Source organism: Saccopteryx bilineata, chromosome 2 (genome assembly GCF_036850765.1).
Source record: "Saccopteryx bilineata isolate mSacBil1 chromosome 2, mSacBil1_pri_phased_curated, whole genome shotgun sequence".
NCBI classification, from domain to species: domain Eukaryota; kingdom Metazoa; phylum Chordata; class Mammalia; order Chiroptera; family Emballonuridae; genus Saccopteryx; species Saccopteryx bilineata.
Genome location: NC_089491.1, coordinates 392,095,411 through 392,121,540, shown reverse-complemented (window position 1 = coordinate 392,121,540; position 26,130 = coordinate 392,095,411). Strand labels below are relative to the sequence as shown.

At 52.0% G+C, this 26,130-nt stretch overlaps 1 protein-coding gene across 5 annotated transcripts in view; it reads left to right on the top strand.

Moving 5' to 3' along the window:
• PIGL (phosphatidylinositol glycan anchor biosynthesis class L) overlaps positions 1–26,130 on the top strand; it is a 57,813-nt gene that overhangs the window by 8,485 nt on the left and 23,198 nt on the right. For 4 of the 5 annotated variants that reach the window (XR_010729591.1, XR_010729590.1, XM_066264359.1 and 1 more), the window contains exon 3: positions 24,911–25,001. The exons of the other annotated variant lie outside the window; for it this stretch is intronic. Coding sequence is in view for 2 of the 4 variants with exons in the window: in XM_066264359.1 (XP_066120456.1) it covers positions 24,911–25,001 (91 nt within the window). In the remaining 2 variants the exon portion in view is untranslated. The remainder of the gene's footprint in view (positions 1–24,910; positions 25,002–26,130) is intronic. 5 annotated transcript variants of the gene reach the window in all.

Below are 26,130 nucleotides of genomic sequence, written 5' to 3'. Positions count from 1 at the left end.
TTTAGAAAGCATTTAAGACCATAGGAAGTGTTTATAAGAGTATGGGAAAGGTTCACAACAGTGTGGGAAAGGTTAATAAGAGTGTGGGGAGGGTTTATAAAGCCTTAAAATATATATACCATATTTTTTTGCTCCATAAGATGCACCTGACCAGAAGACACACCTAGGGTTTTAAGGAAAATAAGAAAAAAAATATTCCAAACCAAATGGTGTGTTAAAATATTTAATAAAATACCATATTTTTTGTTCCATAAGACGCACAGGCATTTTCCCTCCATTTTGGGGGGGGGGTGTGAAAGTACGTCTTATGGAGTGAAAAATATAGTAAATAATAAAATAGATATAAGGTTGCTACTTTGCAGATTTTCGCCTATGGTTCTGGAACCTAATCCTGCAATAGACGAGGAACCACTGTCATCTGTTGCTTTTGTGTATCTTGATACATTAGGTAGAATCCATAGAATTCTTTCGTTTACGTTTCAAAGCAAAAGAAAACAAAAAGCATCCACACATTTTTATACAGCCTAGATAATTTCTAAAAGGATACATACCTGACACCTTAATAGTAGCTGCTACTTAATTGGCTCTGGGAAGAGGAACACTTTCAGTTTTTCATCTCACAGAATTCTGTACAGTTTGATTTTTTTTTAATTATTTTTATTTATTCATTTTTTAGAGGGGAGAGAGAGAGAGAAAGAGAGAGAAAGAGAGAGAAGGGAGGAGGAGCAGGAAACTTCAACTCCCATATGTGCCTTGACCGGGCAAGCCCAGGGTTTCGAACTGGCAACCTCAGCATTCCAGGTCAACGCTTTATCCACTGCGCCACCACAGGTCTGGCCAGTTTGATTTTTTTTAAAGGAAGCCTTTATTACCACCCCACATAGCTAATAAAACACTCTTTCCTCTCTACTCAGCCTCTAGTCATACAAGTGAACACTAAGTCATAAATAAATCTGTGTACATTTTTTTGTGTGTGTGTGTTTTTCTGAAGCTGGAAACGGGGAGAGACAGTCAGACAGACTCCCACATGCGCCCGACCGGATCCACCCAGCACGCCCACCAGGGGGCGTCGCTCTGTCGTGACCAGAGCCACTCTAGCGCGACCAGAGCCACTCTAGCGCCTGGGGCAGAGGCCAAGGAGCCATCCCCAGCGCCCGGGCCGTCTTTGCTCCAATGGAGCCTCGCTGCAGGAGGGGAAGAGAGAGACAGAGAGGAAGGAGAGGGGGAGGGGTGGAGAGGCAGATGGGCGCCCCTCCTGTGTGCCCTGGCCAGGAATCGAACCCGGGACTTCTGCACGCCAGGCCGACGCTCTACCACTGAGCCAACCGGCCAGGGCCTGCGTACATTTTGATATTTGATTGGATAAATTCAAAACAGTAGAGTTCCTTGAAAAAAAATACTGTAATAATGTTTTGTTTTTATAAATAAATTTTTATTAATTTTAATGGGGTGACATCAATAAATCAGGGTACATATATTCAAAGAAAACATGTCCAGGTTATCTTGTCATTCAATTATGTTGCATACCCATCACCCAAAGTCAGATCGTCCTCCGTCACCTTCTATCTAGTTTTCTTTGTGCCCCTCCCCCTCCCCCTCCTTCCCTCCCCCCGCCCCCCGTAACCACCACACTCTTGTCCATGTCTGTTCGTCTCATTTTTATGTCCCACCAATGTATGGAATCCTGCAGTTCTTGGTTTTTTCTGATTTACTTATTTCACTTCATATAATGTTACCAAGATCCACCATTTTGTTGTAAATGATCCGATGTCATCATTTCTTATGGCTGAATAGTATACCATGGTGTATATGTGCCACATCTTCTTTATCCAGTATTCTATTTTTTTTTACAGTGATTAAAGCCTTTAAGCAAACTCTTGGCCAATACAGCAAGAATCCATAAAAGAGTAGTGTCCTTAACATGTTCACCAAGTCCAAGTTGGCACCAACACCATTCCAAATCCCTGTGAAGCAACCCAACCCCAGTTCAGTCTGTTAGGAGCTGTCACAGGGAGCAGGAGTCCAGGAAAAGTCCACATCCAGGAAAAGTTCGCATGGCACTGGAATTGTTGTCACCATTCTATACTTTGCAGCTCACGTCCAAGTCCTAATGACCGCTGCTTCTAGCTGGTAATGATTCAAGTAGACTGGAAAAGCCATCTGTAGCATGTGTGAAGGTGGAGCTTCTGTTCTCCTCTGCCTGGAGAGATGAGACCAGGTTGCTTTTCCCTGGAGCTCTGTGACTGTGGCTTGGTAAAGAGAACCTTGGGATACATTAAGCTGGGTGGCAAAGGTAGATTCATAATAGAAGTTGGCAAAAGGGGAAAGAGAGCTCTAAATTAGGAGTAGATCCCAGCTGAAATATGAGTGGGGCATTGAGGTAGGAGGAGTAAAGGAAACACTATATATTAAACAAAGCAGCAGAAAATAGGACTATCAACACCCACAGCAGAGATCTTTGAGGGAAGAATAAAAAACCTGACTATTCAGGCAAGACATAGTTAAGTGGCCTTGTGCAAATGAGATCAGTTTACCTGCTTCTTGGAAGAAATACCCTAGGCTCGTCCACAGTTTCGTAGATGGGGCCGATGGCCCTGGGCACCTTCAGCCTTCAGTGGCAAACCCCAGCTTTCTGGGCAAGGTTAGGTCATAGGTGGCTGGAGCAGCGCTGGAAGAGACTGAACCCTCCCTTAGAGGAGTGAGGGGGAAGCCTACCTTCCAGTGTCCCTGTTTCCTCACAGCAGAGGCATGTAAGTCTGGCAGGCTTTAGCTCAATGACCTTTCCACTATTGAAGCAGGACCCAGATGGCATCCTATGAGACCCCTTGGGGCGTTGGAACCTTTAAGGGCGTATCCTAAAAGCTGGTAGTTCCCCTAATCTCTATTGGGCTTTTTCTGCCTCTTGGTATCTTAAAAGCCATGCTCAGAAGATCTCACTGAGGGGTTTGAGGATCCCCATCCGCCTATATAAACCTTTTCCGTATATCTGGAGCTATTTGGAAAAAGACAAAACAATGTTATTAGCTGGATCAAATAAAAGAAGGTACAAGTTTGCAGGAGAAAAAGATTTGGCGTCTCTTGTTCATCAGCATTCAAAAGAAATTTAAATTTTTTTAAGTAAAAAGCATATGGCCCTGGCCGGTTGGCTTAGTGGTAGAGCATTGGCCTAGCATGCGGAGGACCCGGGTTCGATTCCCAGCCAGGGCACACAGGAGAAGCGCCCATTTGCTTCTTCACCCCTCCACCGCGCTTTCCTCTCTGTCTCTCTCTTCCCCTCCCGCAGCCAAGGCTCCATTGGAGCAAAGATGGCCTCTGCCTCAGGCACTAGAGTGGCTCTGGTCACAACATGGCGACGCCCAGGATGGGCAGAGCATCGCCCCCTGGTGGGCAGAGCGTCACCCCGTGGTGGGCGTGCCGGGTGGATCCAGGTTGGGCACATGCGGGAGTCTGTCTGACTGTCTCCACCTGTTTCCAGCTTCAGAAAAAAGAAAAAAGAAAAGAAAGAAAAAAAAAAGCATGATATGGTAATAATGTTTTTAAGCCTTTTTATACACATCATGGTCTTCTCCTGGGCCGCGGGGCGGATGAGTGGGAAGGGGCTCAGATGTTCTCCTGCAGAGCACTCTGACTAGAAATGGTGAGCTGTGATGGGGCAAAACAGGGCAGATCCCCGTTATCATCCTTGACCATTAACATACTCCGGGGCCCAGTGACCATTCATTTGGCAAAACTTGCAAGGTCTCAGGGCTGTCCGTGGTCTGATCAGTCTCCCTGCTTGGCCTCATCGCCCAGCCCCTGCTCTACCCCGCACCACGTCCATTCCCGTAACAGAAACAGGTCAGACTTCCCAGCACCCCGTCTGCGTCTCCTCTGCACGTCTGGTCTCCTCTGTAAGCTGACCTCAGACCTCTCGTGACGTCTGGAGTGCACGCACCTCTTCCTGCGCTGGTCCCTGCTGCTCACGGGCTTTCTCACGTCTCCACACCCCTCCCCTCCTCTCGGTAGCAAAGGTGCTCCAACCTCAGTTCAAGGGTTCCCGTAGACGCCGGCACCATCCTGATGTACACAGATTTTCACAGACACTTTGTAACATTGTCACTGTCCCGCTATGTAGTAACACGCAGGCTGGTTTTTGCTCCATGCCCTAAGCCCCTCTGCATTGTTTATCCCTGTATCCCCAGCCTCTGTCATCACCCTTGGTACATAGTCATTGCTCGGTACATGTTTGTTGAATAAATGAGTGACCCCACTTACACCATAAGCATTCTCCCTGGGGCCAGCCTGTCAGCCTGTGGTCTTAGAGAGCTTGAGTGGACACTGACACCCTACACACCTCAGCCCCTTCCGTCACTTTACCTCGGTTTACCCAGGAATGGTGGTTAGCGGACCATTTCCCAAGACTCGAGTAAAATTATCTTCACGTTCTTTAACTAAGTAAAACTGGATTCCTGATTTGCGTGGTTATTTTTAACCCTTTGGAAAGTTGTATTTCAGTTTGGAAGGATTTTCTTCTACATCTCTATTTTGCCATTCTACAGAGTTGGCCACAACACAATGAAAATCTCACTTTTCCCAGTGCTTGCCTTCGCATCCGTTTGACACGAGCAAGCCCAGGACCATGACAGACCAGTTTCGGCTGCACAAGGAAATGGGAGTCCAGGACCAGGAGGAAACGTGAGCCCGGCTCGCTGGCAGTTCCTAGAAGTCTGTGATTTCCAGTCAATCCATGCAAACCATAGGGCGAAAGAGAAGCTGCAGAGCGGAGCCGGGACCGCTGGGGTTGTGTGGACAATGAAATGTGCTCTTTGAGGCTCCCACCCCTACAAAAAGCAAAACAGGCCCTGGCCGGTTGGCTCAGTGGTAGAGCGTCAGCCTGGCGTGCAGAAGTCCCGGGTTCGATCCCCGGTCAGGGCACACAGGAGAAGTGCCCATCTGCTTCTCCACCCCTCCCCCTCTCCTTCCTCTCTGTCTCTCTCTTCCCCTCCCGCAGCCGAGGCTCCATTGGAGCAAGGATGGCCCGGGCTCTGAGGATGGCTCCTTGGCCTCTGCCTCAGGCGCCAGAGTGGCTCTGGTGGCAACAGAGCGATGCCCCGGAGGGGCAGAGCATCGCCCCCTGGTGGGCAGAGCGTTGCCCCTGATGGGCGTTCTGGGTGGATCACGGTTGGGTGCATGCAGGAGTCTGTCTGACTGTCTCTCCCTGTTTCCAGCTTCAGAAAAATGGAAAAAACAAACAAAAAGCAAAACAGACCAATTGCTGGAGGCCCAAGGGCATCTGACCAACAGTCCTCTGGCTGGAAGAGACAAAGGGAACCCTCCTGCCACCCTTTTCCCCAAATACACAAAGAGGTGACTCAGCCGGAGCCCGAGGGCACAGTTCCAGGCCCAGTTGGCAAGAACAAGGCAGGGCTCCCGTCCTCCCGGGAGGCGCAGTGGACAAGAATGTTTCCTAGAAAAGCAACCAGGGAAGGAGACGGAGTGGGCCTATCTGATACGGAGCTATTCTGCGAGAACTGAGAGCTGCTTCAGGGCGACTCAAAGGCAGGGTTCCCCGGGGAACTGGGGGGAGGCTGGGCCTCCCGGAGGCCTGAGGGAGGGGAGCAGGGGGAGTCGGTGCAAAAGCAGTAGAGTGGGACAGGGCAGGGAGGGGGCCCCAACAAAGCACATATTTGTGGCTAATAGGGGCTCCTTCAAACAGTCGCAGATGCCACAGAAGTAGGAAATACCACGCACTGGCAAGGCTGCAGAGACATCGCAAGCCTTGTACATCGCCAACAGGAAGGTAAAATGGTGCCGTCACTATAGAATACAGCTGGGTGGCTCCTCAAAATAAATTTAACGTAACTTGACCATTACCCAGCAATTCTGTGACGTAAATGCCTAAAAGAATTGGGGTCAGATAGTCCAAAGCCGGTACGTGAATGTTGACAGCAGCACTATTCAAAACAGCCAAAAAACAGAAACAACCCAATGGCCATCTGCTGACAAATGGATGAACAAAACGTGTCACATTCGTACGCTGTATATTCCTCAGCCCTGGAAAGGGAAGAAGAACCAGCACGTGGTGCGGCGTGGATGGGCCCAGACAGCATTCTGCTAAGAGAGAAGCCAGACGCAGAACGCCATCCATGTTCATTTCATTTATCTGGCATGTCCGGAGGGGCAGGTCCACAGAGACAGAAAGTAGACTGGCTGGTGCTTGGGGGGGGGGGGGGGGGTTCTGGGGAGAGGGGGTGAGAGAACTGGGAAGTTGGAAGTGATTCATTATGGGGTTTAATTTTTGAGGTAATTAAAATGCTTTAAAATGAATTGTGAAGTTAGTGGCGGGAACTCTGTACTAAAAAAAAGTTGAATCGTATACTTTGAGTGAGTTGTATAGTATATGAACTATATCTCAATGAAGCTGTATTAAGATAATATGTAACATACAGGCCCTGGCCAGTTGGCTCAATGGAAGAGCGTTGGCCGGCATGTTGATGTCCCCGGTTCGATTCCCTGTGCGGGCATAGGGGAGAAGCAGACATCTGCTTCTCAAACCCCCACTTCTCCCGCAGCCATGGCTCCAGTGGTTCAAGCAAGTTGGCCCCAGGCACTGAGGGATGGCTCCATGGCCTCCTCTCCTTCGCTAAAATAGCTCAGTTGCCCAAGCAACAGAGCAGCGTCCCCAGATGGACGGAGCACCGCCCCCTACTGGGTGGATCCTGGTCAGGGCACGTGTGGGAGTCTGTCTGCCTGCCTGCCTCCCTGTCTCTCACTTAATAAAAAATAAAATTATGAAAATTTTAAAAAAAAGATAATAGTATACATGCTCATTGTAAAAACAAACAATACAAAAATATATCAAGTGAAAAAGTGAATGTCTTCCTCTATTCTTCCCCCATCTCTAGTCTCCTTGGAGAAAACCATTGTTAACTATTTGGTGTGTAAACTTACATACCCTCAAAACTTTACAAATACTTCTTGATATACAAACATAAATAGAGTTCTTTTTTTAACTATTGTGTACTATTCCATGGGATACCTATATAATAATTTATTGGGGGTTGTTTTTTTTTTAGATTTATTGATTTTTAGAGAGAGGAGGGGGAGAGGGAGAAAGGAGGAGTGGGAAGCATCAGTGCATAGTACTTGCTTCCTCTCTATGTGCCCTGACCAGGCAAGCCGGGGGTTCAGACCTGCGACCTCAGAGTTCCAGGTTGATGCTTCACCCACTGCGCCAGCACACGTCAGGCAATAATTTATTTAATCAGGTGTTTCCTGGCCTTACCAGAGGAGTCATTAGTCACTGTGAAATAAACACATCCCCACGACTGTTCGATCTGGAGTAATGGAGGGGGGGAGTCGGAAGCTGCCCAGTCACCGCCCAGCGCCTGCAGCGCACGCTTCTGCTGAGTGGCTCCTGTTGGGAGCAAGCTTTCTGATAAGAATGCAAGGGCAGAAAGGACTGTGAGAGTAAGGGGGAAATTAATGGACTCTCTCGTCACTTGTCCTTCTTGGGGCAAACCTCTGTGTGTACCCAAAGTATGGAGTATGCCCTTACCCAGTGTACAAAATGACACAGCCTTATGTTCTGACTTCAGTGGCCACTTTTGTTCTGGGTCCTTGGGTGTGGCTCCGTGGATAGGGCCCCTCCTCACCATCTCAGCTTCCTTCCGCCTAACAGATGAGAGTACAGTTCCTTTGTGTTCCATGAAGTTGTCCTGCAGACTCTGTCTTCTCTTTCACCTCCTTACCCTCCAATCCAGTGTCCTCAGCTTTGGAAATCACTCTTTTTCAGATGAAAGGCTTGCATCTCTAAGGCATAGAGAAACATCTTTCACTGGTTCTAGCTGAGCTGAAGAAAAAAATCGAAATGCCTGATGTGACTCCTATTAAGCCATCCTGAAGGAAGTGTCCGCGGAGCATAACTGCACCAATAAGCATTAGGTGGCAATGTGGGCATGTTTAATTCCTCAGCCTGCAGGTGGGGGCTAGAATGGCATTCTTCAGGGACATAGGGCAGGGACCGTCAGGGCCAGAGGCATGCAGGATATAATCAGACGCCAGCCTCACAGTCACTGCCATCTCCCAGGTGTGGCAATGTTTTCCACTGTATGATTATCAGCCACCTACCTACAAACACGCTAGATTACCCATGGAAGTCTCACCTCCCCCCCGAAAACTTAAGTAGACATAACATCTCCCTTGGACTTAGGTCCGTTGTAAACTATTATCCTTCAATCTTTTTTTACAGTTGGGATTATGTTATGCTGCATGATTGCTCAATTTAACGACGTGCCTTTTCTGGAATAGATCCTAACAATGGCATAGAGCATTGATTGAGTTCCTTTTTAAATAAATCAATATGGTGATGCAGATTAATCTTAGAGAATTGTATGATTTCCCCTGGAGCCAGACTCTGAAATCCAGACTGGGGTTTTCCAGGGGCTCTGAGACATGGCCCCCGCCCCACATCCTGTCCAGCAAGTCTGCGCTCCGGCACCCGCTTCTCTTAACACAACAGGGCACAGAGTTAGATTACCCCTGAGGTCTTTTTCACAACGAACATTTTGTGATTCAATACACAGAATAATTGCCCTGCAACAAGGTATGTACCCTAAACAGGGTCACCAGATAAAAGCCAAGAGGCCCCAAAAATGTCATTACCCTTTTATCTCATCTGTGAAAGTCTGATCCCATCGCTTCCCCCTGGTGAGCCTGCCTGTCTCCTGTCTTCTCTTCGTAGCCTAGAACAGGTTGTGAGTGTCACGTTGCTGCTTCTTCCGTCACCTCCCCTAGGAAAGAAATTCCCAGAATTTAGAGGATGGGAAACAATTACGTTTCCTAGAACCAGCTGCCAGGGCCACGCCTGGACGGGCCTCTGTTAGTCACCGCCTGGTTGCCAGCCTGTCGTCAGGGGTCCTGACCTGTGCCACATAGTTCGTAGCACCCGTCGCGAGCATCAGTGGGAATTCTCACTGACCTCTGGTGCTCTTGTGGCACTGCTTGAGGTTCTCACCATATGTTTGTTCAAGATTCTCTTATTCAAACAAACAGAAAACAACCACCCTCCACTTAGCTCTCCCCCAGCCATTCCTACTCACTTCTCTCTTCTTTCATAATCTTCTATCACCTGTCTACACCCCTGGTCGGCAGACCGTGGCTCGCGAGCCACACGCGGCTCTGTGGCCCCTTGAGTGTGGCTCTTCCACAATATACCATGTGCGGGCGCTACCTCAATAAGGAATGTACATACCTATATAGTTTAAGTTTAAAAAATTTGGCTCTCAAAAGACATTTCAATCATTGTACTGTTGATATTTGGCTCTGCTGACTAATGAGTTTGCTGACCACTGAACTACACCATCTGCACGTCCTCATCTCTTTATTTCACTCCCCCGTGCAGAGAAACCCCACTTTCCGTTTCCTCTCTTCCTTCTGCCGTGGAAGTTACTCTCCTGCCTGGCCTGTGGGGGCGCGGGGATCAAGCGGAGCTGGAACACTGAGGTTGCCGGTTCAAAGCCCTGGGCTTGCCTGGTCAAGGCACATACGGGAGTTGATGCTTCCAGCTCCTCCCTCCTCCTCTCTCTCTCTCTCTCTTCTCTAAAATGAATAAATAAAATAATTTTAAAAACTTATTCTTCCTCGAGGTCACTGGTAACTTCCTGTCAAATCAGCCCAATACTTCTTTTTTGTTTTTTTGTTTTCCAAAGTTAGAAGCGAAGACAGACTCCCACATGCACTCGCCTGGGGTCCACCCGGCATGCCAACCAGGGGGCGATGCTCTGCCCATCTGGGGCGTTGCTTCATTGCAACTGGAGCCTTTCTTGTGCCTGAGGTGGAGGCCATGGAGCCAACCTCAGTGCCCGGGACCAACTTTGCTCCAATGGAGCCTTGACTGTGGGAGGGGAAGAGAGAGATAGAGAGGAAGGAGAGGGGGAAGGGTGGAAAAGTAGATGGGTGCTTCTCCTGTGTGCCTTGGCCGGGAATCGAACCTGGGACTTCCATACACTGGGCCGATGCTCTACTCCTGAGCCAACCAGCCAGGGCCAGCCCAATACTTTTCAGTCCCAACTTTACTGCCCTTCTCAGAAGCTCAGGTGAATGTTGACCATTCCCTCTCCTCCCACTTCTGAAATCTACTTTTGGTGTCCATAACAGTTCTTGGCCCTAACTGTCCACCTACCTCTTCACTTCCCTGGCCACTTGGTGCCGGTCATCTTCAGCCACTCTTGTTCAGCTGCCCGGTCCTTAAATGTCACAAGTCCATGTGGAATTTTCTGCCTTCTCCCTAAGCCTATGTTCGGTGCACATTCTGCACATGGGGGCGAGGGTGTTTACAAAACACCGATGCCACCTGACCAGGCAGTGGCGCAGTGGATAGAGCATCAGACTGAGATGCTGAAGACCCAGGTTCAAGACCCCAAGGTTGCCAGTTTGAGCACAGGCTCATCTGGTTTGAGCAAAAGCTCACCAGCTTGTACCCAAAGTCACTGGCTCGAGCAAGGGGTTACTCGGTCTGCTGAAGGCCCGCGGTCAAGGCACATATGAGAAAGCAATCAATGAACAACTATGGTGTTGCAACGAAAAACTGATGATTGACGCGTCTCATCTCTCTCCGTTCCTGTCTGTCTGTCCCTATGTATCCCTATCTCTGACTCTCTCTCTGTCCCTGTAAAAAAAAACAACAAAACACCAGTGCCCACTGAGCCAGGTTCGCATGGAAGTCAGGAAGAAACAGCTCATGAGAGGCACCTGGCTTTCCGTGTGCTGGTTGTATCTTGATTCATTTTGAAATGTGCTTTTCTGAGTCTTCATGTAACCCTCACTTTGGGGCGTGTGCTGTCTCTCCAGTGCCAGCCCTAAAAGTACAAAATGAAAATCAGATTCCTGCTCTCAAACAGCTTACAGCTCAGTAGAGAAGGCCAGCACACCAACTTAGGATACGAGGGCAGCACAGAAGGGCTATCCCGAAGGCCAGCCCCCAAGGGTGCCCTGGACTCTCAGCGCAGGAGTCGGGAGATTCCACAGCCAGGTGGCCTGTGGTCTCAGTCTTGAAGGACAAGTCGGAATTAGCCACATGCACTCCACGCCCAGTGTGTGTCCTTCCAGGGAGCTGGAGCACAGCGTGCCTGAGGGACGGTGAGTGGACAGGGTCATGCGCTGGCTGGGCAGAGGCACACCACGAAGGCTCTGTGTTAGGTAAAGGTTAAGGGCTTTTAATAGTTTTTTAAAACTAAGGAGCTTTGAAATATAATAAACTGAGAAACAGCTTAATCTGGTTTGCATCTTCGGGAGCTCTCTCGGACAACACTCTGGAGAGCAGCTGGGAAGGAGGGGCCAGACCGGGTGCAGGGGAGAAACACAGCTGACCCCTGAACAGCACGGGTTCGCACGTCCCAGTTCTGCTTATGTGCAAAGTCCTCTCTGTAAATATACACCGGCTGTCGTATCCCTGGGTCTTGCATCCACAGATTCGACCAGCTGCAGGCGAAGACAGCCTTTTCCAGAGTGCAGCGCGGATCCGCTATGCGGAGGTCCGACTGAGGGCGTTGTCCTGCACCATTGGATGAAAGGGACTTGACTGTCCACAGATTTTGATGTCCACGGGGGTCCTGGAACCAGCCCCCCGTAGATACCAAGGGATGAGTTGAGGTTTGGGGCAGTCAGATCGTAGACTCCGATTTTTGCCTGTTAGGAAATTGGCACCCCCAACCCCTACGTGTACAAGGGTCAGCTGTGTGATCAGACAGGAAACGGTGCAGAGGACACGGAGGAGGGGTGGGTGCTCGGGCTGCTGCAGGGGTCGTGTTTCCAGCATGTAGTGACGAGCTGGCCGTCGGAGACGAGGGAGAGGGGAAGCCAAAGGGGATCCCCATGTGGGGGTTCAGTGACTGGGCAGACATGTGACCTCCAGTGGAAGACTTAGGTTTCCGCCATCCCAGTCAGGCTAGACACCGAAAATGTCACTCTGCCAAAAAGGGGAAAAGAAGTAGTTTTCAAAGAAGTAAATTTTCCCTTTTGCCCTACTGCTAAACTGAGCCATTGGAAGCATGTTGGGACGGGGGCGTTAGAGCCTTGACCAGAGCTTCGGGGCAAGAGCACGTGTCCAGGTTTCCAGCAGCTCGAAGGGAGGCTCCCGTCCTCGTCAGCAAGGCGATGGCCTCCATGTGTCCAGGTTTCCACCAGCTTGAGGAGAGGCTCCCGTCCTTGTCAGCAAGGTGCTGGCCTCAGTTCATGTCCTGGGTGCTCAAAGGGTGTGGACCAAAGCCTCAGGTCACCAGGGCCTTCTAGGTGGGACTTAATCAGGCAAGGTGTTCATCTAAAGCAGTGGTGGTCAACCTGGTCCCTCCCGCCCACTAGGGGGCGCTCCAGCTTTCATTGTGGGCAGTAGTGGAGCAACCAAAGTATAAATAAGAAGATAGATTTAACTATAGTAAGTTGTTTTATAAAGATTTATTCTGCCAAACTTAGCGAAAATCCGACATAAAGTACTTGGTAAGTAATTAATATTATATGCTTTAACTTGCTGTCACTCTGCTTTATAAATTTTATAAAGTAAAGTTACTTCCTTACTTTCTAAATCACCATTACTGTGGAACCAGTGGGCGGTTAGAAAATTTTACTATAACAGACCTGTGGTGGCGCAGTGGATAAAGCGTCGACCTGGAAATGCTGAGGTTGCCGGTTCGAAACCCTGGGCTTGCCTGGTCAAGGCACATATGGGAGTTGATGCTTCCAGCTCCTCCCCCCTGTCTCTGTCTCTCTCTCCCTCTCTCTCTCCTCTTTAAAATGAATAAATAAAAATAAAAAATAAAAAAATTTTACTATAACAGATACAGAAGTGGACAGTAGGTATAAAGAGGTGGACTACCCCTGGTCTAAAGTATTCCAAAGCATCCTTGGCTGGGTAGCTCAGCTGGTTCGAGTGTCATGCCCAAGCACAGAGGTTGCCAGTTCGATCCCTGGTCAGGGCACATACAGGAGCAGCTCGATGTTCCTGTCTGTCTGTCTCTCTCTCTCTCTCTCTCTCTCTCTCCCCCCCCCTTATTCTCTCACTGAAATCAATAAATTTAATAATAATAATAAATAAATAAATGAAGTGTTCCAAAGGAACCTATCACAAATGAAGAATCCACATCCACTCTAATGGTCTCAGGATCCATCGAGCAAGTTTAAGGTCTTCTCTCATCGTTGCCGCCCTGGTCTGTCAGGGTCGCCTCGGGACTCCGCAGGTCAGGCCCGGATCCAGGGTCATTCTCGACGGTCACTGCAGAGACTGCTCGGCTTTCCGCTCGCTCTTGGCCAGCCCCTCAATTCACTGCGGGCTCGGTCCTGCCCTCCCCGCTCACCGATGGCCACCAGGACACTGCTCATGAAAGCCGCTGTGATACACCCTCAGTCCCTGTCTGGTCCTCACGCTCAGTGCCCGGAACCGCGCCTCGTCCTGGGCACGCACACTGCTGGTGTTGGGTGTCCGTGTGACACCACCAGAGCGAGTCAGACAGCAGTGTCCACGGTTCCTTCTGGTCTTCGGTCTTCGGTGCGGGCTCCTCTGCTAACTCTTCTTTGTAGAGCTGCCAAGTTCTCTTTGGCCGCCTCCTAGGCAGCCGTTCTCATGCCTGTGCTGCCGCCCCAGCCCCCTCCCCACAGTGGCTGCGGTGGGTGTCTCTCAGGTCCCCTCGTCCTTCCTCCCCTCTGCTCCCTCTGCTCCCGCAGGGTCCGGCCTCTCGGGTCCCCTCGGCCCCCCTCCCCTCTGCCCCCGCAGGGTCCGGCCTCTCGGGTCCCCTGGGCCCCCTTCCCCTCTGCCCCCGCGGGGTCCGGCCTCTCGGGTCCCCTGGGCCCCCCTCCCCTCTGCCCCCGCGGGGTCCGGCCTCTCGGGTCCCCTCGGCCCCCCTCCCCTCTGCCCCCGCGGGGTCCGGCCTCTCGGGTCCCCTCGGCCCCCCTCCCCTCTGCCCCCGCGGGGTCCGGCCTCTCGGGTCCCCTGGGCCCCCCTCCCCTCTGCCCCCGCGGGGTCCGGCCTCTCGGGTCCCCTGGGCCCCCCTCCCCTCTGCCCCCGCGGGGTCCGGCCTCTCGGGTCCCCTCGGCCCCCCTCCCCTCTGCCCCCGCGGGGTCCGGCCTCTCGGGTCCCCTCGGCCCCCCTCCCCTCTGCCCCCGCGGGGTCCGGCCTCTCGGGTCCCCTCGGCCCCCCTCCCCTCTGCCCCCGCGGGGTCCGGCCTCTCGGGTCCCCTCGGCCCCCCTCCCCTCTGCCCCCGCGGGGTCCGGCCTCTCGGGTCCCCTCGGCCCTCCTCCCCTCTGCTCCTGCGGGGTCCGGCCTCTTGGATCCCCTCGGCCTCCCTCCCCTCTGCTCCCCCCTCAGCCTCCCTCCCCTCTGCTCCCGCAGGGTCCAGCTCCATGTGTGTTGATCTCCATCTATTTATGCCCACACTCTCGGGTCCAGCCCTCAGCGTCTCCTGCCTGGAATTCCGTCCAGAATTTCATGTTCGCCGGCCCTGGAGTGTGTGTGCCCTCCCAAAGCCTAGCCTGAGTCCTCAGAAACCTTTCAAGGCCCCCTGTTGGGCCTGCCTTTTGATGCAACCAGGGGTCTTTAGCCGAGTGTCCACGGCCCGTCAGACCCCGGCCCTTGCTCTCCTTTACATCGTGTGAGCTACTCACGCAGGACACCTGCCATTGACCAGCACACCTGTACCTGGGGAAGTCCCTCACCCCCTTGCTCATCTCACTCCCCGGCACTGAAGTCCCCTTCAGATCAAGAATCGGCGAAACAGCCGATATACGGGCCACTCACCGCATTGCCAAGCTCTGTTGCAGGTGTTTTACAGATAGTACCTCATTTCACTCTCACCGCAACCTGATGACGTGCCAACAGTTGGCCCAGTTAAGACCGATAGCTGTTTGCTCTCTGCCTGACCTGTTCCTCTTCTACAAACTACCCTTACCAGCAGATGCTTAATAAAAACAGCTGTTCTTTTACCTTGTGTCCTGTCTCTTATTTCGCCACTACCAACTCAACCAACGGGCTTCTTAGCCTCCCTCCTCCGACATGCTCAAGGTCGTGAGAAACCCGCTCCTGGTGCGTCCATTCACGTTTCCATTCTCTTCCTTTCTTCCCACTCACAACGTGTGTGTGTGTGTGTGTGTGTGTGTGTGTGTGTGTGTGTGTGTGTGTCAGAGAGAGGGACAGATAGGGGCAGACAGGAAGGGAGAGAGATGAGAAGCATCAGTTCTTCCTTACGGCTCCCTAGTTGTCCATTGATTGCTTTCTCATATGTGCCTTGACCAGGGGGCCTTCAGCAGACCGAGTAACCCCTTGCTCGAGCCAGCGACCTTGGGTTCAAGCTGGTGAGCTTTTTGCTCAGACCAGATGAGCCTGCGCTCAAGCTGGCGACCTCGGGGTCTCGAACCTGGGTTCTCCACGTCCCAATGCAATTCTCTGTCCACTGCGCCACTGGCCGGTCAGGCCCCACTCTGAAACTTCTTGAAAGCGCGCACTGGTGCTTTCCCATGGCCCCCTGACCTCTGTCCTTGTGCTGACCCCCCTTCACTTACACTGCTTTTTGAGGCCGCTCATGGTCCCTCAAGGGGCAGGACCCAACGGCCTCTTCTGGGACCCCTCTCCCTGCTCCTGCTCAGCCTCCAGGCGGCGTGGGTCCTGTGGCCGCCCTGCGGTCTCCCTGTGCGGCCCCTCTGCCAGCGTCCGTCCTGCGTCCGTCCTGCTACCCTGGCCTGTTGTCTTCAAGCCTGCCCTTCCTCCCTGCCCCCCCCTAGAGCTTTCCAGGCTGGGGTGCCTGGACGCGGGACAGGCGGCCCACAGCAGTTTCTCCAGTTACTTCTTTATGATAATACTTTAATGCATTGGTTTGATTTTGATATTAAAACGAACCAGAAAGGTAAGCGTTTTGGATTGTTATACCAAAAAATCATGAAAAAATTTGACAGCAAGTAAATAAATAAATTGACATCATTTGACTTCAAGGAATGTTACTAAAACTGAAGTCCCTCCTGTTTGTTTGTTTGTTTATTTATTTATTTATTTATTTTGAGAGAGAGGGAGAGAAGCAGACAGACATCAATTTGTTGTTCCACTTATTTATGCATTCACTGATTGCTTCTTTCTCCACCCCTACCCCCACCCCCCAGAGAGGCAGGGAGAGAGGGTTGGGAACATGGGTCTGCTCCTTTATGTGCCCGCACCTGGATCGAGCCGGCAGCCTCTGTGCTTCCCAGCAATGCTCTAACCACCGGACTACCCACCCAGACAAGGGTGGGACACCTGGTCTTTGTCTGGGCTCCTCCACGGCCTGAGCATCAGAGTGAGATGCTAACAAAACAAACAAAAGAATAGATTGCTTTTTATTATGCATCTCCTTTTTTCAGTCCTCAGAACTTTCTGTCTTCCACTGTCTCCTTCACTCATTTTCCCTGTTTCCTTTCCTCACTATTTATCTGAGACACCCCCTGAAGCTGCCCCGCCGGGCTGTAGACTCTCACATCTCCAGCCTGCCTTCAGCCTGGATCCAGTCCCTTTGCCTCTCCAGATTTCTACTGCGCCCAGCAGCCCCGCTCCTGCCGAGGGCGAGACCGCCGGCCCACACTGGCCCCTGGGCAGTGTGCGAGCAGTCTAGGCCCTCTGGGGCGGCCACGGGCCCCAGGTAATATTCTGTGCTCTCATCGGGTGTTCACGAACTCAAATGACCTTTGCCCGCCTCGGATGACAAAGGAAGTAATCCAGTTTAGCAATGTGCCGGAGGCCCGTGGGGGAAGGGTGGGCAGAACCTTCCAGCTGGGCTGTACCAGCCACAAGACCAAATAAGGGCGTGCAGGCCGCCTTGTCCGTCTGTAGGAAAGTTCAGAGTGCAGTGTGCAAACTGGACTCGGTTTGGAGAGAGATAAACTCTTGCCCAAGCCCGGGGAGTCTCTGGGCAGCCAGCCGCTTCCTGCAGGGTGGCCCTGAGGGAGGGCAGACATGGGCCCCCCCCCCGGGGGGGGGCTTTCCCAGCCCCAGGAGCACAGGGCCTCGGGACTGTTGTGTCTGAAGGAACTGACAGCCCCCAAAAGACGAGGGAGCCTTTCCATGGCTCTGAAGCCTGCCGGCTGGCGGGCAGACGGGGGTGAGTCATGAGAATGTGTAGAAAAGGTCAGCATTTGAGGCCACGCAGCCAGGAGGAAAACAAACGTTGTGTTTATGAACCCGCACAGGCTGAGAGGTCCAACTTGTTTACTGACCACAAAGGTCCAGGGCAGGGCGAAGGCTGGGCCAGGCTCCAGCGGTGTTAACACTATGTTTGCTAATAAGTGCCCCCCAGGGAAGGGTGCTGAGGACCAGAGACTGGCAAGAGCCATCTTCCTCTGGGGTGTTCCTTCCGTAGTTTCATCTCCTTCTGCTCAGAGGTCCCCGGAGCCAGACACCGTGCCGGTCTCCACAAGGGCTGCGTGTGCCTCAGTGGCCTCGAATGGGGGGGGGGGGCTGCCACCACAGCCCTCCCCAGCTCTCTGCCCCCCTGCCTTGCCCTCCCCTCCCCGCCAGGCAGATTCCTGCCCATCCTGCAGCAGTGCCACCCTCGCCCCCACCCGGCCTGATGCTTCCTGAGGGAAGGGGCAGTGCTTCCCCTTCATGGTCACACGTTGGTATCTCAAGTCCTTGGCCCCGGGCTCAGTGCCTTGCACACCCTTAGCCCGAACGGGTTAGATGTGCAGTGATCCACCCTCTCAGAGCTGCCTGAGTGGTGGGGGTTCTGTGCCCCTCCGGGTCCCCCCACCCCTAGCCAGGGCTGTGCCAGCTGCTCCCCTCAGGCCCACTCTGCACCCTTTGCTTTCTGTCATCTCTTTCCTCTGCCACCGCTCAGAGACTCAGGTGTGCACACCTGCTCAGCCCTCAGATATTGGAGAATGAAGTTTATGAAGATAAACATGGGGGCGATGGGGGGGTGTTGGGCCTGACCCGGCGGTGTAGCAGTGGATAGAGCAATGGACTGGGATGCAGAGAACCCAGGTTCGAAACCCCAAGGTCGCTGGCTTGAGCAAGGGGTTCCTCGCTCTGCTGTAGCCCCCCCCCCCCCGTCAAGGCACATATGAGAAAGCAATCAATGAACAACTAAGGAGCCACAACAAGGAATTGATGTTTCTCATTGCTCTCCCTTCCTGTCTGTCTGTCCCTATCTCTCTCCCTCTCTCTTCTCTCTGTCTCTCTCTCACACACACACACAAATAAACTCCATGGGGGTGGGTGAAAGTAGATTTACAGCTATGAGTATGTGAAACACAGTTAACAGAGCTATGTCATAACACCTGGAACAACTGTAGACCTCTTTTTGCCCCCCACCCCCACCCCCTAGTACTTCCCTCTTTCTCCTTCTGCACAGATGAACAGTTCTAAGATGCCTTCATGCAACTTTTCATCCAGTCCTGGGAGATCAGGCCGCCAGTGCCCGAGGAGGGCGGGGAGTCAAGTTGATAAAAGTGTCCTGAGTGGGCTCTCCCTCCGTCACTCACTGCTTCCGGGCGCTCCGCGGGACCCCGCCCCCCACCCACCCACCCACCCACACACACACAGGATGCAGGCATCCTCGCTCCGCTGTCTCGGGGGCCTAGACGGGGTCACCTGCAGACCAGGACAGATTCAGAACCCTTTCTTTAGAACTTCTTTCACAAACTGATTTTGCTTTCAAAATTCCATTCCTCTAGATACATTTCCATTCCTCTTTCATTTCCCATTCTCTTAGACCAAAGAATCAAAAAGCAAAAATTAAACTTGAGTAACTTGAGGGGGTTTTTTGTTTGTTTATTTTGCATGAACATTCCTTACCTCGGGGGGTGTCTATACTTCGTCCACTTCTGCTCTGCACAGGCCCTCAAACTCTGTTATCTTTAGCCGTTTTCATAAACCGCAGCACAGGAAGACAGAACCCTCCCTGGGGCCGCGCAGAACTGCAGCCCGGCCCCTTTTATTGCAGGCAAGTGGGTGGTGTCTCTGCCTGCCCGACCTGGACTGACGTTTGAGGCTTCCTAAGTCCTGACAATATGTGTCTAGAGAAATAAGGCCAGAGGGCACAAATCATCACCTGTAGATCCAAGCTGCCCCCTGCTTGAGATGCAGCACTTGAAACTCAGGACCACTGCACAGACCACCCTGTCCCCGCGCCCTTCTCCACGTGAAGGCCCTGCTGTGATTCAGTGCATCTTGGATGCTTTCTGCAAAGAAGGACGGATGTGGGCGGCTTCCATGCCTTGCTTTGTAAAATACCCGTTTCTTTCAACACTCTTTAATGGACCTTCTTGAATGTTTTAGAAACAGTCCCGAGACTTCCTTTGGGAGTTCTGCCTTTGTCCCCAGTTCGCTATTGCTGGCGTCTTAGCACGGGGCACCATCTGATTGATCTGAGGGGTCAGAATGGAAGGAAGGCTTAGTGTTAAAGACCTCAGGTCTCTAAAGTTAGGAAGTCCAGGTGTAAGGTGTCACTTGCCTCAGGTCTCTAAAGTTAGGAAGTCCAGGTGTAAGGCACCATCTGATTGATCTGAGGGGTCAGAATGGAAGGAAGGCTTAGTGTTAAAGACCTCAGGTCTCTAAAGTTAGGAAGTCCAGGTGTAAGGTGTCACTTGCCAGGAAGGGCGGAGACTTCCTGTGGTCATTTCTGAGCCTAGAGCGCTCTGTAGACTGGGATTCTCCAGGAAGAAGGGAGGCACGTCCTGGAAGAAGGGAGGCACGTCCGGGAAGAAGAGAGGCACGTCCTGGAAGGGCCATGTGCCCCCACCGCCCGCTGCAGTCCCTGGTTCTCCTGGCCCTCAGTGCTTCACAGCTGTCATCTCTGCTCAACTCGGACGGAACCTGGTTTCAGCCAGAAAGAGTTGCTCAGTTTTACAGCTTACCAAACCCACCCAGGCGTGTCAGCCTCTGAGAGATCTCCAGACTATCATTAAAATGGCAACAGCCTGACTAGTCAGTGGCGCAGTGGATAGAGCGTCGGACTGGGATGCGGAAGGACCCAGGTTTGAGACCCCCGGAGGTCACCAGCTTGAGCACGGGCTCATCTGTTTTGAGCAAAACTCACCAACTTGGACCCAAGGTCTCTGGCTCGAGCAAGAGGTCACTCGGTCTGCTGAAGGCCCGCAGTCAAGGCACATATGAGAAAGCAAACAATGTAAGGTGTCGCATCGAAAAACTGATGATTGATGCTTCTCATCTCTCTCTGTTCCTGTCTGTCTGTGTCTATCCCTCTCTCTGACTCTTTCTCTCTGTCACTGTAAAAAAAAAAAAAGGCAACAAACACCATCAAGGACTTGGCTAATAGTTAAGGAACGTCTCTAGGAACTCGATGCTCAAAACTTTGTCACCATTCCCTGAAGGTCTGTACTGATCTGGGGAGGTAACAAGCACAAGCAGCACAGGAGCAGCGTTAGAGTACCTGTGCTCTCCTGAAGCAGGTCTGCTGCCTGGCTTGTATTTCGGGTCAGATAGGGAGGGTGACTCCTGGCTTTTTTTTTTTTTTTTTTTTTTAACTCTAAAGCTTACCTGCTCTTTGAGATTTGAGTTCTACTTTCATATTGGCTTTGAGTTGCATACATGGGATTTCCAAGGACAAGGGCTGGCTAATAGGATGAAATTGCAGTCTTGACAACATACGTATTGTCACATTCCCACCAGTCAGCCGGCCTCTTCAGCGCCCGCATACCTCCCCATGGAACTCGGTCATTCTCTTCCAACCAGGTCTTTCCAGCTGTGAAAGGAAGTAAAAGAACTCGCCTTTTCAGGGGAGCTCAGAGGAATAAGAAAGTAGGTATACATTCAGTGTATGGGTCAGGGGCCATAACAGTACTCTTTTTTTTCCTTTCTTTCTTTCTTTTTTTTTTTTTACAGAGACAGAGAGTCAGAGAGAGGGCTAGATAGGGACAGACAGACAGGAACAGAGAGAGATGAGAAGCATCAATCATCAGTTTTTCGTTGCGACACCTTAGTTGTTCATTGATTGCTTTCTCATATGTGCCTTGACTGGGCCTTTAGCAGACCGAGTGACCCCTTGCTCAAGCCAGCGACCTTGGGTCCAAGCTGGTGAGCCTTGCTCAAACCAGATGAGCCTGTGCTCAAGCTGGCGACCTTGGGGTCTCAAACCTGGGTCCTCCACATCCCAGTCCGACGCTCTATCCACTGCACCACCGCCTGGTCAGGCACAAGATTCTTTTTTTTTTTTTAATTCATTTTAGAGAGGAGAGGGAGAGACAGAGAGAGAGAGAGAGAAGGGGGAGGAGCTGGAAGCATCAATTCCCATACGTGCCTTGACCAGGCAAGCCCAGGGTTTTGAACCGGCAACCTCAGCATTTCCAGGTCGACGCTTTATCCACTGCGCCACCACAGGTCAGGCACAAGATTCTTAAGAGAGATATCTACCCACGTTCTCTTCACTACACCTTTGACTCAGAAATTACATGTCTATTATTTTATCCCAAGGAAATAAATTGAGAGATGCATACAAATAGTTATGTAGAAGGATGTTCATTGCAACTTTATTACAATGATAAGATCTGGAAAGACTAGCGTGCGGAGGACCCAGGTTCGATTCCCGGCCAGGGCACACAGGAGAAGCGCCCATTTGCTTCTCCACCCCTCCGCCGTGCTTTCCTCTCTGTCTCTCTCTTCCCCTCCCGCAGCCGAGGCTCCATTGGAGCAAAGATGGCCCGGGCGCTGGGGATGGCTCTGTGGCCTCTGCCTCAGGCGCTAGAGTGGCTCTGGTCGCAACATGGCGACGCCCAGGATGGGCAGAGCATCGCCCCCTGGTGGGCAGAGCGTCGCCCCATGGTGGGCGTGCCAGGTGGATCCCGGTCGGGCGCATGCGGGAGTCTGTCTGACTGTCTCTCCCTGTTTCCAGCTTCAGAAAAATGAAAAAAAGAAAAAACAAAAACAAAAACAAAAAGATCTGGAAAGAACCTAAATAATTGATAAGGTAGAGACTTAAAAAATGTATGGTATATATAAATTGGGATTTGGGAATATAGCAAATGACCTAAAATCCACAATAAGGACCTGGCTGGTTTGCTCAGTTGGCCCTGTGTGGAAGTCCCCGGTTCAATTCCCAGTCAGGACACACAGGAGAAGCGCCCCTCTGCTTCTTCACCCCTCCCCCTCTCGCTTCTCTCTATATCTCTCTCTCTCTCTCAGAAGAGCTCAGTTGCTGAACAACGGAGCAAGGGCCCCAGATGGGCAGAGCATCGCCCCCTAGTGGGCATGCCGGGGTGATCCCATTCAGGGCTCATGTGGGTCTCCCTCTGGCTTGAGCAAGGGGTTACTTGGTCTGCTGAAGGCAGACCTCTGCCTCCTCTCCTCTCACTGAGTTAAAAAAAGACAAAACCACAATAACTAAGAGGGAAAGGTGTGTTCTCTGAGGCTGTAGTGATTGCTTCAGTCCATAAGTCCCCAGGGTGAGGGCCCTTAGACTGCTTCTCCATCCATGTGACTATTACTGGTACATTCAGTTTCCAAAATGATGCCTTGATACATTGACGCAGACCTCCCTACCAGGAGTATGTACGTAGCTGTTTTCACACCAAGGTGTTTTCCCTGATTCCTATGTCTCTTTCCGTCAGCAGTCTGAGCTCAGCAGGTCATGTCCTACATACCATATTTAGCTCTATTCCCAGGGCATAAGGCTGGACGTTACTGGTCTCTACTTTCTCCCTATCTATTCCCCCACCAGCTGAGCTGTCTGTCCTGTCCTGCTTCCTGCAGGGACATTATGAGGACCACATCGAATGGCTAACAGGACACCGCTTTGAAAGGTCTACAGTTGCCCTCCACAGAAGGCACCCCAGGGGTTCGGTAGGGGCAGCAATGCAGCAATAGAAGGAACTCTGTTATTTAGTGCTGAGGCTCATGTCATTTTCCTGCCGAGAACCCTCCAGGGACTCTCCTTTGACCAAAGTCCTAAGACAGCTGGTTCACCGCCTTCGTCCATAGAGAGGTCACAGCAGCCTGTGTCCTCGTGGTCACCACCTTCGTCCATAGAGAGGTCACAGCAGCCTGTGTCCTCGTGGTCACCACCTTCGTCCATACAGAGGTCACGGCAGCCTGTGTCCTCGTGGTCACCACCTTCGTCCATACAGAGGTCACGGCAGCCTGTGTCCTCGTGGTCACCACCTTCATCCATAGAGAGGTCACGGCAGCCTGTGTCCTTGTGTGGTCACCACCTTCGTCCATAGAGAGGTCACGGCAGCCTGTGTCCTCGTGGTCACCACCTTCGTCCATAGAGAGGTCACGGCAGCCTGTGTCCTTGTGTGGTCACCACCTTCGTCCATAGAGAGGTCACGGCAGCCTGTGTCCTCGTGGTCACCACCTTCGTCCATAGAGAGGTCACGGCAGCCTGTGTCCTCGTGGTCACGTCGTGGGTGTTGCCACAGGACCTGAGGCAAAGAGAGACGGACAGGTATTGATAGTATCTTCACAAAGGGGTTGAAATCGAGTCCTTGGCCTCCTGTCACGTGATGCCATAGATCCATGCACCGAAAAAGGGGCCAAGGGGGAGACCGGTTTGCGGTGTGGAAAGATGCAGACGCAGATAAAGGGCAGACTGACCCCAGGACCCCTGCTCCTGAGGCAGGCGGTGGGGTGTCGCCAGCACCCTTGGCTTTGAAGCCAGAAAGCCTGGGTTCACAGGCAGCTTTCACTACCTGTCCAGCAAGCTGCTTAACTTCACCTGTCCAGGCTGCTTAACTTCACCTGTCCAGGCTGCTTAACTTCACCTGTCCAGGCTCCTTAACTTCACCTGTCCAGGCTGCTTAACTTCACCTGTCCAGGCTGCTTAACTTCACCTGTCCAGGCTGCTTAACTTCACCTGTCCAGGCTCCTTAACTTCACCTGTCTAGTCTCCTTAACTTCACCTGTCCAGGCTCCTTAACTTCACCTGTCCAGGCTGCTTAACTTCACCTGTCTAGTCTCCTTAACTTCACCTGTCCAGGCTGCTTAACTTCACCTGTCCAGGCCCCTTAACTTCACCTGTCCAGGCCCCTTAACTTCACCTGTCCAGGCTCCTTAAAAGACGTTCGTGGGGTTCAATGAGGTAGCATATCTTTGTCCTTTTTTTTTCTTTTTTAAATTTTTTTAATTTTAGTGAGAAGAGGGGAGGCATAAACAGACTCCCGCATGCACCCAACCGGGATCCAACCAGCAAGCCCACCAGGGGGCGATGCTCTGCCCATCTGGGCGTTGCTCTGTTGCAACCAGAGCCATTCTAGCACCTGAGGCAGAAGCCATGGAGCCATCCTCAGCGCCCGGGTCAACTTTGCTCCAATCGAGCCTTGGCTGCAGGAGAGAAGGAGAAAGAGAGAGGGAAATAGATAGGGACAAACAGATAGGAAGGGAAAGAGATGTGAAGCATCAATTCTTCTATGCGGTTCCTTAGTTGTTCATTGATTGCTTTCATGTGTGCCTTGACCAGGGGGCTCCAGCAGACTGAGTAACCCCTTTCTCAAGCCAGTGACCTTGGGCTTCAAGCTGGCAACCTCAGGGTTTTGAACCTGGGTCCTCTGCATCCCAGTCTGATGCTCTATTCACTGTGCCACCACCTGGCCAGGCTGTACCCTTTCAATTAAAGCACTATGACCATTATTTTTATAAAGATGTGTGTCATTCAGCCTGTGTCAGACTTGCTGTTAACATCTGTCTCCCGACCTGTAGACAGAGCCTTTCCTCATTGATGTCTGTGTCTTCCCCCTAAGCAATGAACCCAAAGCCCCCAAAGTGTGTCCTGTGGAACTGTCCATCAGCTTCTAGTTGCATCGTGTTCTAAATTGTACCTCTTTCAACAGAAATATGGACACTTAAGAGTAGAGCAGCCCCCTGCCCGTACAACTCCTGTCACAGGACTGGCACACACCCACCAGTGCTTAGGGAGAAATTGCACCTGCGTGCACGCGGCACCCACGCCCAAGCTGTGCTTCTTCCTTGCAGGGATTTCCCAGACGACCCCGGTGTGCAGTGGGACACAGAGCACGTGGCCCGCGTCCTCCTCCGGCACATAGAGGAGCATGACATCAACCTGGTAAGGGGGACGGCCACCCACAAGGCCAAGCTGGGGGTCGCGGTCACAACCGCCTTGTGACTACTCACCCCACCCCAGCCCCTCTCCAGGGCCGCTCTCACAACGGGCCGGAACCTCCAGGGCTCTCCCTCACCCTCCCGCTGACAACACACCTTGGTGAGACTAAGGAACCCAGCTGCCAGCACTCAGAGACAGAGGGTTTCCCAGTGTGTCCCCTTCACCGTGTCCCCTTCACCTTCCCCACCTCCCCCCCGCCCTGCCACCTGAACACTCGGGTCCCCAGGAGCCTGGGCTGCAACCCTCGTTTGTTTAGAACTTCCCTTTTCTTTTTAAGCAAGGGAGAAAGAGAGGGACCGACAGGAAGGGAGGTGAGAAGCATCAGCTTGTAGTTGTTACGCCTTAGTTGTTGATTGATGGCTTTCTCATACGTGCTTTGACTGGGGGTCTCCAGCTGAGCCAGTGACCCCTTGCTCAAGCCAGTGACCTTGGGGTTAAAGCCATTGACCATGGGGTCAGGTCTATGATCCCACACTCAAGCCGGCAACCCTGCAATTTTATTACTCAAATTGGTCCTTGGGCTTTTTAAAATCCACCGGGGTCAAAGTGAAATGTTAGAACTTAGACTAAACTTTTAGTTAATGAGCAGATCTGATCTTGTGAAAAGGGAAACAGAAGCAGTCTGTGAATCAACAGATCTCTTCTGTGCACTCACCCCCGGGCCATGGTGGACACTGTCCCTGAAAGCTGTGTCCGCAGTGAGGCACCGGGTGAGACCCCATCAGTCAGACAGTACCTGCGGGACCCCAGCTCCCACAGCAGCCAGCCAGGACAACTAGATGAGCTCGTCACTGGCGAGGCAGAGAAGAGCAAAGATATGCTGAACCGCCTGACCTGTGGGGGCGCAGTGGATAAAGCATCGACCTGGAACGCTTGAGGTGGCCAGTTTGAAACCTCGCACTTACCTGGTCAAGGCACATATGAGAGTTGATGCTTCCTGCTCCTCCCCACCTTCTCTCTCTCTCACTTTCTCTCTCTCTCTCTCTAAAATGAATAAATAATTTTTTAAAAATGATATGCTGAACCCAGGTTTCCATCCTGGCTGGACTCCGCTCTGCCCCACCCGCCAGGA